Source organism: Choloepus didactylus, chromosome 8 (assembly GCF_015220235.1).
Source record: "Choloepus didactylus isolate mChoDid1 chromosome 8, mChoDid1.pri, whole genome shotgun sequence".
Lineage (NCBI taxonomy): Eukaryota > Metazoa > Chordata > Mammalia > Pilosa > Megalonychidae > Choloepus > Choloepus didactylus.
This window is the reverse complement of record NC_051314.1, coordinates 18,250,461-18,263,830: the sequence shown is the minus strand read 5'-3', so window position 1 is coordinate 18,263,830 and position 13,370 is coordinate 18,250,461. Positions and strand designations below refer to the sequence as shown.

At 37.7% G+C, this 13,370-nt stretch overlaps 1 protein-coding gene across 3 annotated transcripts in view; it reads left to right on the top strand.

The window, feature by feature from the left end:
- The window catches only part of HMGXB4 (HMG-box containing 4), a 29,552-nt gene extending 16,579 nt beyond the window's left edge, over window positions 1-12,973 (top strand). For all 3 annotated transcript variants that reach the window (XM_037846671.1, XM_037846672.1, XM_037846673.1), the window contains 6 exons: window positions 3,929-4,010; window positions 5,063-5,127; window positions 5,935-6,040; window positions 6,508-6,677; window positions 10,195-10,317; window positions 10,822-12,973. In XM_037846671.1, the coding sequence (XP_037702599.1) occupies window positions 3,929-4,010; window positions 5,063-5,127; window positions 5,935-6,040; window positions 6,508-6,677; window positions 10,195-10,317; window positions 10,822-10,866 (591 nt within the window). In that variant the 3' untranslated portion in view covers window positions 10,867-12,973. The remainder of the gene's footprint in view (window positions 1-3,928; window positions 4,011-5,062; window positions 5,128-5,934; window positions 6,041-6,507; window positions 6,678-10,194; window positions 10,318-10,821) is intronic.
- The last annotated feature ends 397 nt before the right edge of the window (window positions 12,974-13,370 follow it).

The window sequence follows — 13,370 nt, the reverse complement described above, 5'->3', positions numbered from 1 at the left end:
ATACTAAAAATGGACCTTTACTATTGAAATGAATAATTTTTAAAGTAAAGGCCTTGCTGCTATTTTCTTTGTCTAATTTGGGTCAGATGATTTCACCCTGTTGTTCTTCACCACAATTTCTATTTTTAAAAAAGCTTGTATTGATTTTTGGGGGAGCCATAACTTCTATTTTGAAAAATGCAGAGGGAATAGAAAAGAACTCATAGTAGTTGTCTATTGTAGCATAGCAAAGTATCACGAACTTAGCAGTTTAAAACAACATCCATTTATTATCTCACAGTTCTGTAGATCAGAATTCCAGGGACATCTTGCATAACTCCAGGTGTCCACTAGAGCCGGTTTCTGACCTGAGGCTCAAGGTCCTTTCCCAAGCTCAGGCGGGTTGTTGGCAGCATTTGGTTCCTTACAGTCATGTTAACTTGTTTCTTCAAGGCCAGCAGGCAAGTGTCTGCTGTGGCTGCTTTTCTCTTAAGGCTCACCTGGTAAGTGAGGCCCGCTCAGGATTATCTCCCTTATAATTGGCTCAAATTCAACTCATTAGGGACCTCAGTTACAGCTGCAAATTCCCTTTTGCCATATAATGTAACATAATCATGGGGGTGCTATCCCGTAATATTCACCAGTCCTGCCCCCTCTCCAGGGGAGGGCATTATATAGGGCATGTACACCAGGGGTGGGAATTTGGGGGGTCATCTTGGAATTCTACCTACCACAGAATAATACTATCAAGTACTTACTGAAGTACAGACACCTTTGATAAAGTTCCACCTTTAAGTGGTACTATCCAAATTTTGCTTGTAGAGAAACTAAAACTCAGGGGAATGAAGCAGTTTGTGCCACTAGTAAATAGTATGGTCAGGATTCTAACCCAGATGTGTTGGTCTCCAAAGCCCAGGCTCTTCCCATTCTGCCACACTAACTCAGATACATCCTGTCACTTCTCTGACCATTTGCTTCTGTCCAACCCCACTGTCTTGGTTGTATGCCGTCATCATCCTTCCCTTGTACTCCAGCAGCCTCTTGACAGGTCTTCCTTGCCTATACACCTTCTCTTCTCCAGTCCATTCTTTGCAGCCTCTGAGTGTGTAACCTCCTACTTAGAACACTGGAATTGCTTCTTTTGGACAGAGTCCATACCCTAATATGGGTTACCAGGCCTCAGTTGATGGGTGCTGCCTGCTCCTCTAACACCTTACCTCTCTCTTGCTCTGAGTGTTACAACATGTTGTCTCCTAGCACTCTTATCACTCTTCACCTGGCTAATTCTACCCAGCTTTCAGAGCTAGATTAAAAGTCACTTCCTCTAGAAGGCTTTCTTTGACTACCTAGATTAGATGAGGTGCTCCTATTACATGTTCCCATAGCACCCAATACTTTCCCCACCATTGCATGTTTTATTATAATGACACATTTACCTGTCTTATCTGTTAGATTATGTTTCAGGTATTCCCAATGTCTGGGACATGGTAGATACTCCGTAAATATTTATTAATAAATGAATGGAAGGGTACTTTATCAAGTTGCTTTTTGTCTGCTACCTTTGAAATCTTCCCTTTAGTCTCTGCTTTTCATTCTTTGCCACTGCAGTACTTTTAACATCACATATCAGAAGAGCTTTCCACTTCTCATGTGCTTTATTCAGGTTCAGATACATAGTATGTGGTGAACCTAGGATAAGATGGTAGGCCTTTAAACTTTAATTTCTTGTATGTCTCACTATTCCATGCTGGTTGACTCCTTAGACTAAGATCTGGGTTTCAAAAGCTCATCCTCTTAACCACTCTACCTCCCAGTACAGTGCTTAATAAATACTAGTTTGTTTCCTACGTAATTGAATGAAGTCCTTTATAAGAGTTATGAGGGGAGCCCCTTCTTCAGTATGTGAATTTGACTCTAGTATGCTGGCCAAGAGTTGTGATTTCAATAATTTAAAAGATTTTAAAAGTTAGATTGATTAATTTTAATTGTTGTTACTATTAGAATTTTATTTTTATATATATTTTAATTTTGTGAAGCTAATTTTAATTTTATGTTACACCTATAAAGATAAACTTGTTAAACAAAAGGAACATTATTCTTTTATAGTATTATATAGTGTTTGAGAAAACATTGTTAAAATTCCTGGCAAGTTTTATAATATGGCCAAATGAAATGTGAAATCTCTCAAGCATAGTCTTTCAAACATTCTCAATATTAAGTGGTGAGATTGATTGTACAGTTGAGAAAGATTTTGCTATTTTATAGACTTCCACAGTTAATGTCAAACCTATAGTTAAGCCATATATAAAAGAATAGTTATAAAATTTCGAAGTTAATAGTTTAACAAACATACCATACCACAGTTTTTATGTCCAAATAAGTGCTATCTCATTCAAAGTAGTTACCTTGGAAGGTGTTTGAAGAATGTTTCCATTCCTCAAAATAGTTTCAGGATTCCTTTTGGAATTTCAGTCAGAGCCACCATACAAAGCCTTTTATTGTCATCAGTCTCAGCAAGTCTTTGTCCTTTGAAGGTAGTTGTTTTATGGAAACAGTTTAAAAGATATTAAGAGCTAGTCAGGTGAATAAAGTGTGTTGATCAGGCTCTAGTTAAACAAGATACACCTCTGATGTAATGAGACCAGACTGTTTGTTTTGGGGGGAGTTTTTTGGTCATAAAATCTGAATCTTAAGGTAAAGGTTCCCAGTAACTTCTAAAGCACCAGCGTTTGTTTCATTATAATAACTGCAAGACCAAATGTAGGGAGACCTTGATGGATGGGGGAGCCAATTATCATATTTTGATGCTTACAGGTGCATTTTTAATAAAGGAAAACCATCCTGAAAACATCTCAGTTTATCAGGTATAGATTATAAAGTGGTAATCCTTTCAATTTTAATAAATTTCTTTAAGGAAGCAACATGTTTCCTTTCTTTGACCCTGTGTAAGCATAGCACAGTGCATAGCCCTGGACGTTAGGCTAGCTGAACTGCTGCCTTTTCTGGTGTTATGACTAGCTTAGTTTGGGGACCTAGGCAAGTCACTAGTTTTCTGCAAAATCAGAGGTTTGGACAGGTGATATTCTAATGCCCCTTTCCAGATAAGAAAACTTAACTTTTTTTCTTCAGTCTAATTATAAACTGGATAGTTATAAAACGGAATATATAGTAATATAACCTGTTTTAGATAACCCTTGTTGAACCCGCATAAAAAGTGTATTTGATTTTTGTCTTCTTTTGGAATTATCATAACTCATAACTCAATGGAGAACAAACCAGTTCAGGTAGCACAAAGGAGTTTACTGAAATGGAAGACGTTCATCTTACATTGACTCCCCAAGAATTACCTTGTTATTTATTTACTTCCCCCCTCAAACCACAAGAATGTGAATAATGAAACAATGGGAAACTTGAGAGTAACAATAAAAGCAGGATCAGAGAAATTGTAAGATTAGAAATCAAAACTGGGAGAACAAAAAGAACTTAGATTTGGCCCTTGGCTTTTTGGCAGCAAAGTTTAAAGGGAAATATCAGATATGTGGTTCTTATCTTCAAAGATGAGAAGTAGGCACTTCAGAAGAGGCAAAGATTTTCTTAGCATTTAGTTCTAAAAAAAATATATAGCATGGGACTGTATTTGGGAAAAATAAAGGGTTTTACAAATATGTGAATCCTCACTTGATCATTATCATGAGGCAGCAACAACCTGAAAAATATAAAAATAATTTAGTAAGTGGTTTTTAACTTCTAAAAGTAAACCTGATATTCATCTCAGAATGTTGAATAACATGGATTAAAAATTGTCCTGTTTAGGAAAGCCATTTAGTGGTTTGAAATTCTTTCCCTTGATGAAAAATTACAGGTATCCTTTCTATGTTATCATAGACTCAGGGTTGCTAAACTTGTTCTAAATAAGTCTTACCCTATTCTATTTTCTGTGTGGCACTAGCCAAAAAAGAAGAACATGTCGGCCTACCAGGTGTTCTGTAAAGAGTATCGCGTAACCATTGTGGCTGACCATCCAGGTATAGGTAAGAATATTTCTGATCTTTAGCTTTTTTTACTTCCAGTTTTTATCTGAGAGCAGTACTGTTAAATCAGACAGTCAGCAGGTAACATCTTTCCATACATAGTATTAGAACACAAATCTTGTTTCTTTCTTCAATTCTGCAAATCACTGTACATTTTTGTCTTAATTTGCCTTATTTACCCCATCCATAAGAGAGATAACCTCTCTATTTATATCTCTTAAGTTGACCCATTGGGAAAGATCCGTGTGAAATTAAATTTTACGAAGCACAGTACCCACATACATGTACAGCAATAAGCCATTGTGTATAAATACCTTTATATAAGAATATAAATGTTCATTTCCAAGAGTGTTCGGTTGACCTTTTCCTTAAACTGCCCTTGGTTGTGGGGTTATAGCAAAGATGACTTTTATTGTCTCTGTATTAGAAACTAGTGAGGAAAAACACTACACCACGCCACAAACCTTGGACAAGTCACTTAACCTCTGCAAATGTCATTTGCCTAATGGGTCAAATAGCTGCACTACATGCTCCACAGGTTGTTATGAGGCACACACAAAATACCTTGACAGATACCAGTTGGCTTTGTAAAGCATTAAATTGTCCTACAAATGGAAGAAAGGTAGTATTCTTAAACATCCAGAGGATTGCTTCTGAGCTGCTGTAGGAAAATTCTTCTGTGGTTCTTACCTCTCAGGAATCTGGTAGAAGGCTAACACTTTTACTTTTATGAAATTCTCCAAAACATATTTCCTTTAACCTAAGTTGATAAGCTGAATATTGTAGGATCAAATTAGAAGACACCAGAAAGATCCCTAGAGAGTAGATGTGTGAAAATTTGAGCCTGTCTCATTACCACTAAAATAATCTCTTTTGTATAAAAGAGAATCAGAAGAAAAGTGCTGGGGTTTGGTTTGGTCGGTTTAGTTTTTCTGAAAGAATCTTGTAGTATTTAAACCTTATCTTCAAAAGCTTTTACCACTCTTTGTTCTCATGGATCTTTTGTTTTGTTGATAGTTAACCCTTTACTCTTCTTTACTCTTTTATGCCAGATTTTGGGGAACTTAGTAAAAAACTGGCTGAGGTGTGGAAGCAATTGCCAGAAAAGGACAAACTGGTAAGTACACTTTCTTACGAGCATTTTTTTTTCATTGTTTTATGCCTTCCAAAATGTATAATTCTTCTGTAAACCATCCAACCAGATAACACTGAAAACAGTGAAAAAATCAACAGACAAGTGGAAAATGGTTTAGCTAAGGGCACTAACTATATTGGTGCCAGTTTACCAAAGCTGAGAATTTAGCAGTCTTTTCTACCCTCGTCTAATTTTTTTCCAACCTTACGTTTGAGCCAAAGATGACCTAATTTGAGGAGTGATTAAACTGTTAAAAGAATCTACAGTCAGAGCCCTTTTCTACAGACACCTACTGGTCAGCCGTGGTCTGAGAACTGAGAAAAGTCATCCTGTTAATAGAGACTACAAACAATAAAAACATGGGAATGAGTTTACTATGTTATGAGGTTCCAGGTCATCATCCTGTTTTTCACCTGGAGAGCTTATCTTTTGTTTTTGTTTTTCATGTCATTGGGTTCCATGTCCAGCAGGTTAGAGGAAATATTTAAATCACATGGACATTACACTGAGCCAGATGTATACTCCATTTTACATTGCAACCCCAGAGTGATCTAAAAATCAGTACTGAGATTAGACCATCAGCACTGAGGAATGTTTGTAGTCCTCAGCTAAGATATGAATGTAATGACAGTCTGAAGCCTGTTCAGTGACCCTCAACTTATTAGTGTTAACCTTCTGTCTGTCTCCACTCCACTGTTCCCTTTCATTTCTTCTTTCTGTTCTTCCACAACTGCTTTCCCTTTTACTTTTTTGTCCTTTTTAATTTATTTTGCCCTGATCTGACTGCAGATTTGGAAGCAGAAAGCTCAGTATCTGCAACACAAGCAGAACAAAGCAGAAGCTACAACTGTGAAAAGAAAAGCATCCAGCTCAGAAGGTTCCATGAAAGTAAAAGGTAGTGGCCACACCCTACCCCTGATCTTAATTCTTCTTTTCCTTAGAGCACTGTGAATTTTGCTTCCTTAACAGGAAATTGGAAGAACAGCAAATATTAAAAGCAGATCTTGATACCTAGGTATTGTTTCTGAGTACCGTGGGCTACAAAAAAAGATGATATGATTTAGAAAACATAGATCAGAGGTCGGCAAACTTTTTCTAAAAAAGAACAGATGGTAAATATTTTAGGCTCTGTGGGCCATGTACAGTTTCTGTCACACATTCGTCTTTGTTTTTTTACAACCCTTAAAAATAGTCAAACCATTCTTAGTGAGCAGGCCATACAAAAAAAGGTCATGGGCCAAATTTGGCCCATAGGCCATAGTTTTGCCAGTGCCTGCTGTGGCCAATGAAAAGAAAATCAGGAAGAACGTTTTTGTGGTCCTCAACAACTTTGATTTCTCTGTTTCATCCTCATGTTCTCAGCTTCTTCCCCAGGAGTCCTGTCACCCCAAAAGAAATCCCCACCCAGCACCATGTTGTTCCCAACCTCTCCAGCCAAAACCCCTGAGACAGAGCCCATTGATGTTGCTGCTCACCTTCAGCTATTGGGAGAGTCCCTGAGCCTCATTGGACACCGCCTGCAGGAAACAGAGGTGGGCAGAGCTCTCAGCAGCATGACTTCAGTTCCTTTTATAATTTGGATCGGTCACTCATTCCCCATGCATTCATTGAGCAGCTACTTTATACTAGATTATGCCAGTATACAGGATAGTGATAAAGAAGACATAAGGGTAATAGAAACATCTGGACATTTGAGTTCTACCTACTGGCTCTCAAACTTTATACTGTTACCATCCTGTTGAAACAATGGCATCAAAAGAAGTTAGACCACCTTGTAACTTATTATCATTTTTTTAAAACACAGTAGGTAAGGTGGGTACAAATCCCATGGCAGTTTTGGTCACTTGAACTTCTAAGAGAATTTGAATTTTCTGTGCATTTCCAGCAAGATTTTGAATAGACAGATTGTGTGAGGAATTAAGAGTTCCTTTACTTCTTTGAAAACAGGTAGCAAATAGGGAAGTTGAGGCTCTCAAGCTCTTCATCACTCTGTGCTTGAACTAGGCAATGCTGTGTGCCCTAGGGAAATCATTGTCCTTTTAAGCCTCAATTTCAAAATCGATTAGCTTGCAAATCGGTCATGTTCCGTTTTTATTACCGTATTCATTTTCTAACCATAATGCCCCCTTGGCTAACTCAGTAGTGTAGTAGTTCACCTTTCCAATGGGTTCTAAAAGAAAATTTCAGCAAAGAAATCAGTCCAAGATACTAAAGCCATTTTTAAGCTAAGAAGTCAATGTATGAATATAAAACTACTTCCCTTGCTTCTGTGTGGAAGTTGAATTATTATTCAACCTACTTCCCTTGCTTCTATGTGGAAGTTGAATTATTATTCAACAAATAAAATACTAGACCACATGGCGTGAAGCTGTCACTGAGTTCTTTGGCTAGTTTCTAAAAATTTAGCACATATTAGACTAGAGCATTTTTATGTTGCTTATATATCTGAATGGTTATAAATATAACCAGAATAAGGTATTCTGTAATCCTTACTTTTTTTCATATTCAATCATTCTTAAATTCCCTAAAAAGTAAGAAGTGAAAATTGTTTAAAGCCCTTCCATATTCCAGATTTTCTCTGTTTCCATTTAGCTTAGCAAATATTTGTTGAGTATCTAGGCAGTATTCCAGGAACATGGGGAAGTAGAAAATTTGAATAGCACAGTATTCCTTATCATCAGGAAATTTACAGTCTAGTTGGAAAAACAGAATATAAACATAATTACAAATTAAAACAAGCCTGCTTCTGTGAGTAGTTGTTATGAGATTTGTGTATAAATAGTAACCAGAAACGAGAAAGAACTGTATAGATTCTTTAGTCTACTTTTTCTTTATAACGTCCTTATTGAATTATAATTCACATAATTCACATTCTGCAATTATAATTCACATACTATAATTATAATTCACCCTTTTAAAGTGTAGAATTTAGTGCTTTTTAGTATATTCAGAGTTGTGGATGGATCCATCACCACTAATTCCAGAACATTTTCATGACCCTGATAAGAAACTCTATACCCCATTCAGTCATTTCCATTCCCCTTCTAGTCCGCATTTTCCCAGATCTTTTGCAAGTATCCTCCCAATTTTGCAATTTCCATGTACCACTTATACTATTATTTGCTTTATATTTTTATTTAAATAAATTTATCTGTGCTTTCACAGTGATATCCTTGACATCATAATGGTGGTAGTCTAGAGAAATTTTTTTCTTTTACACATCCAAATGGACATATAATGGATATATATGCAAGATAATTAATGTTCACCTAGGTACCACCTGAAATGCACATACACACTTTAGGGAACATCGATTTATACAGACTGCTCATTTAAAAAGCCCAGTGACTATTCCAGGTTTACCCAGCTAGTAGTGACAGGGTTGGGAATAGTCCAGCTGCCTCACTTCTAGCCCTATTCTCATTCTGTTGTGCTGTGCTACCTTAGGTGGTTAAGGTACTGTCAGAGAACAAAGAGAGTTAGGGAGTAATCAGGAAGGGCCTTGTGAAAGAGAGGTGGTATTCAGACTGGACCTTGAAGGGTAAGTAGGATTTTGGTCCCTGGAGATGGTGGAAAGAGACAGTCCCAGCTAAAAAAACTGTGTTCATCCATGTTTCTCAACCTCAGAGTCTTTTGCAGAGAAGGATGAAAGGAGGCCCGATGGGACTCTAGACCCCCACTCTGATTTTAACTAGGTCTTTTAGCCATTTTATATAGTGGGATTCCAAATACGATTTTATTTGAAAAAGGATCTTACTGCTAAAATTATTATACCTACTGACCTGGAACATACAGTGCATAAGGTGGAGGAGGGCTGAAAATTAAGGCTAGAACCCAAATTTATAGAGGATCTTCATGGACATTCTGAAGCATTTAAAATTTGCTGTTTAGGAACTGCAGGGATTTTCCTCAGTAGGGAGGGATGTGATCAGAGCTCTCATTTGGTTTTCTCTTAATCCCTTGCTTTTCTGCCTTCTTTGGAAGATGTAGGGAAGATATTGGACAAGGAGAATGAGGGAAAGGAAGAATCAATAATGGCTAAGGCCGCAAGACTGAGTAATTCAGCGAATGGTGGTGACTTTAGCAAAGAAATGGATGCTAGGAGGAGGGGTTGAGAGTGAGAAATATCCAAGAAGAGATACCCAGCAGGCAGGCAGAAATGCAGTTTTGGAGATGAAGAGTTTGGTAATAATATTAACTGCTGGTACTTTTTGAGCACTTACCACATGCCAGGAACCATCCCAAGAACTTTGTATCAGTTATCTCACTTAGTCCCTCTGTGAGCGATACTATTAGTACTCTCTTTTACAAACATAGCATAGTAAGCAACTTGCCCAGGTACAAACGCAAGAAGTGGGGTAGCCAAGATCTAGACCCTGGCAGTTTGGAGTCCAGAGCACATGCACATAAAAGGCTGCCATACTACCTCCTGAGATGACATATCCTCACAGTGGTACTAGTCAGAGCAGATTGTACAAGACTGGACAGCAGTATTTACAGGAAGCAATCTTGTTGTCTCTTTGAAACATAGCGATACAGACAATATGAATTGTACAAGATATTAAAATTTGAAATGAATCAAATCCCCTTCTTTTTGAAAGTGGACAACCCAAGCCAGAAAGGTAGTATCATCAACTATCGGAAGCCACATAGACAGAGAAGTATGTGTGTATTTATGTTATATGTAGAATTCTAGTAATCACAACTGAGGTATATTTCTGGAGTTTATAAGAAAAATACTTTTGCATACATGATCTCCATAAATCTTCCCAGCTGCTCTCAGGGATGGGTAAGACATTTTTTACTGTTCCTGTTAAGGAGAGGGAATAAGTGACTTCCTTAAGATCACACAGGAGCTAAGATGGGTTAAACTACTTACAGAGTTATCAAAATAGATGCCTTCCATTTGCATTGCAAGTTTTATGTCAGGTGGTTCAAACTGTCCAGGACTTAAAGAACCATGTATGGAGATCAACCAGAACCTAGGAGGGAGCACTGGGAATGTGATTCCAGTTACTACCTCCTCTCCTTTAATGCTCCTCTTTTCAGGGGATGGTGGCTGTGTCTGGCAGTTTGTCAGTGCTTCTGGATTCCATTATCTGTGCCCTTGGCCCCTTGGCATGTCTGACCACACAACTACCTGAACTGAATGGATGTCCCAAACAGGTCTTGGTGAGTTTTCCTTGTTTTCCTTGGATTTATGGGCCAGGCCCCTTGGGACCCAGAAAAGTCATGGTTTAATGAGCACTGTCAGCCAGAAGCTCTTAAGGCTTCATGACTTACAGTATTCCTTTCATGTGTCATCCCATGGAACAGACTATATTGTTTAAAATATGTGCTATGCATTTGATGAAAATGGAAAATATGCCATTTCCCAAAATAGTACTTTGGAGTGAAGAAAAAGGATTCAAGCCTTTGAGTTATGGCATCCCCTGTGTTTCCTGTTTGCTCTTCTACACATAAAGAAGTTTTCTTCCTTTTTTGTGAGGACTAATAGGAGAAGTCAACAGAAAAGCTGTTAGCATAACAGACAATGGGATGTGTGCTATCTTTATTACTGCACTATTTTCTCTAACACTTAGTTCTTCATCAGCCCTCTCCCCTGGAAGAAGAAACATTTCTCAGGGAACCAAGCTAAGGTACTCTTCAATTGAACCTTTTTTCCTTGTTTTGCAGTCAAACACGCTAGACAACATTGCTTACATCATGCCTGGACTCTGACAGCAAAAAATCCTGGGACAGAAACCTTATCCTACCCATTGCTGGTTTGTGTATATGTGATTGTTCCAAATCCCTTCACTGGCCTCTGGGTGTAGGTTTTAAATTTATACACACACACACACACACACACATATCTATATATACATAATGTACAATATATACATAAGACTGTAACTACTTTGCTTTTAATAATTTTATGAAATGGCAAAGGTTTAGCCAGGAGGAAACCTTAGCATGAATATGGGTTGGGGTTCTTTTTTCTCCTGTGGTGGATAAATCTGCCTTAAAAATCAGTGTAATTTGGGGGCTGGGGACTTGTTCTGGGTGCCAAGTGCATCTTTTTATAGACAGCTAAAATGTAATTTTTTTTCCAAGCTTAGTGATACCTCCAGACCCATCACTGACCATTTGCCTTACCTGTCTTACCGTCCAAAATGTAATAGGAAAGAAAGTTACGGGAAGATGCCAATTGACTGAAAGTACAAAGCCTTTCAATTTGAAGTGACCTAGGCAGGAGGTGATAAAACCGTTCCTATCTTGTAGTTATCAAGATGGCTTAGGGGACCGAGTAAGGGGTTCATTCCAATGCCTGCTATACAGGTGTCCATGTCTCAAAATTTATTGTAATTGTTGGTACCATTGGTGGACCTAGTAGAGGCCAAGTCATTATGTGAGTCCTGGCAGCTTTAAACCTTGGAGAGGGTAAAGCTGTCATCGCTGCCAGTTGAGCTGCATATATTCTGACCTGACCCAGAATATTTTAGTCTGCAAAACTAAGAGCTGGTATCTTTCATTGGCAGCATTAAATTAACCACCTTGTCCTCACAAGTTCTGCTGCGTAGTTGCTTGGTGGTTGTGGAAGATAAACTTTTCCCAGCATGACTCTTGGGTTCATCTTGTTGGTTCCCCTGGTGGGCAGATGCACAGTGTTCTGCATTCCACACTTAAGTGAATTGCAAAAAAAAAGGACTTGATTCTTATGTAGGTTTATTTATGTGCACGTGTGAATATGTGTTTTAATTATGTGTATTTAACTCTTTGAACTCTCTTAGATTTTAATTTATCCTGTAAATTTTTATATATATAATTTAATAACAAAAGCCTCCACCAGCATCAGCATGTGGAAGATACAGGCTTGTCATTTGCTCCTTCTTTCTCTTGGTCTGCTGTGAAAATTCCAGATCATACGCATTTCAAGGCATTCTGCCTCAGAAAGGAATCATTATGCTGAGATTCTAATTCTTTGTAAAGAACTTTATGGCCTTCAATAATGTCAAGAAAGTAAAATAGAAAGGAATATTACCATTCCCAGCTACCCTTATTTCCAAAGAACCAGACTTTTGCTTCCCAGTTGGAGAGAAGAAAGTTGAGCACTTCAGGGTTGTTTTAAACTTTGATGTGAGATTACCTGCCAAAACCCAGCTGAGGTAACTGTTCTTTCTTCCCCGGCCTGGTCAGAACACTACAGCATCAGAGGGACTCCTTGGGGACAGGACAGCCAGCCTACATCCTATTTAATTCTTTCCCCTTATCCCTACCGGTGATGTCATAGGCTGTGTTTCTTAAAGGTATTCTGGCTGCTGAACACCCTTCTTGGCTCAGAGCAGTTTTGAGATTTAACCACGGAAACAGAGAAGGAAACAGAAATATTTGGGAACCAAAAATCAAGAAGAGCAGAAATCTATAAGGGGTTAGACCTTTATACTACACCTCATCTATACCCATGGAAGTTTCCTGTTTGACACAGGGTATATCAAGGAGGGGACTTGAAGACATGGATTAGTACAGGAAGAAATTAATCCTACCATTGTCATTTATGTACATTAATGAAATCCTGATGAGGACCTGCTTTTTGTTCATTTTCTTTTGAAACCCAATCCTATTGTATTTGTATTTAAAATTTGTACACATTTGTATAATAATCTGTACCTTGTGGTATTTGGTACTATTAGAGGAAAAACTTTGGATTCAGACCTCCTTGCAGTTTTTATATCATTGTTTTATTTTGTTTTTTAAATAAATTCTAGTGGTTTGATCCAAATCCCATTACTATTGTATAAAGAAATAAAATTTTGTACTTATATTATTAAAAATCACATTTTTAGTATTTATAGTCCAGTCTCAGCTATCATTTCCCTGCTGCTAACCAAAGTTACTAAGAAATTATAAAACCTATCTGTTTTTCTTACCATAATTTTCTAAAATCCACCTGGAATAGAGGTCAAGTTTCTAATATTAGCCATTATCCTAACATACACCTTACTCTGTTTCTATTCATGTTTATGTTGTGGGGGTTCACATTTTTTCTCTTTTGCAAATTGAAAATCCAGTGAATCTGACAACTGCACCTCTACTCATTGGCAAATGAAACTATATGTACATTACAGTGTTGACCTAAATTAAGAAAATACCCATCAATCTTGTGTAAGGGTTGTATCCAGTTCATGTGCTGATTATGATACATTTCATGCTTTTTCAGCACTGTCCTGACTTACTCTGTGATG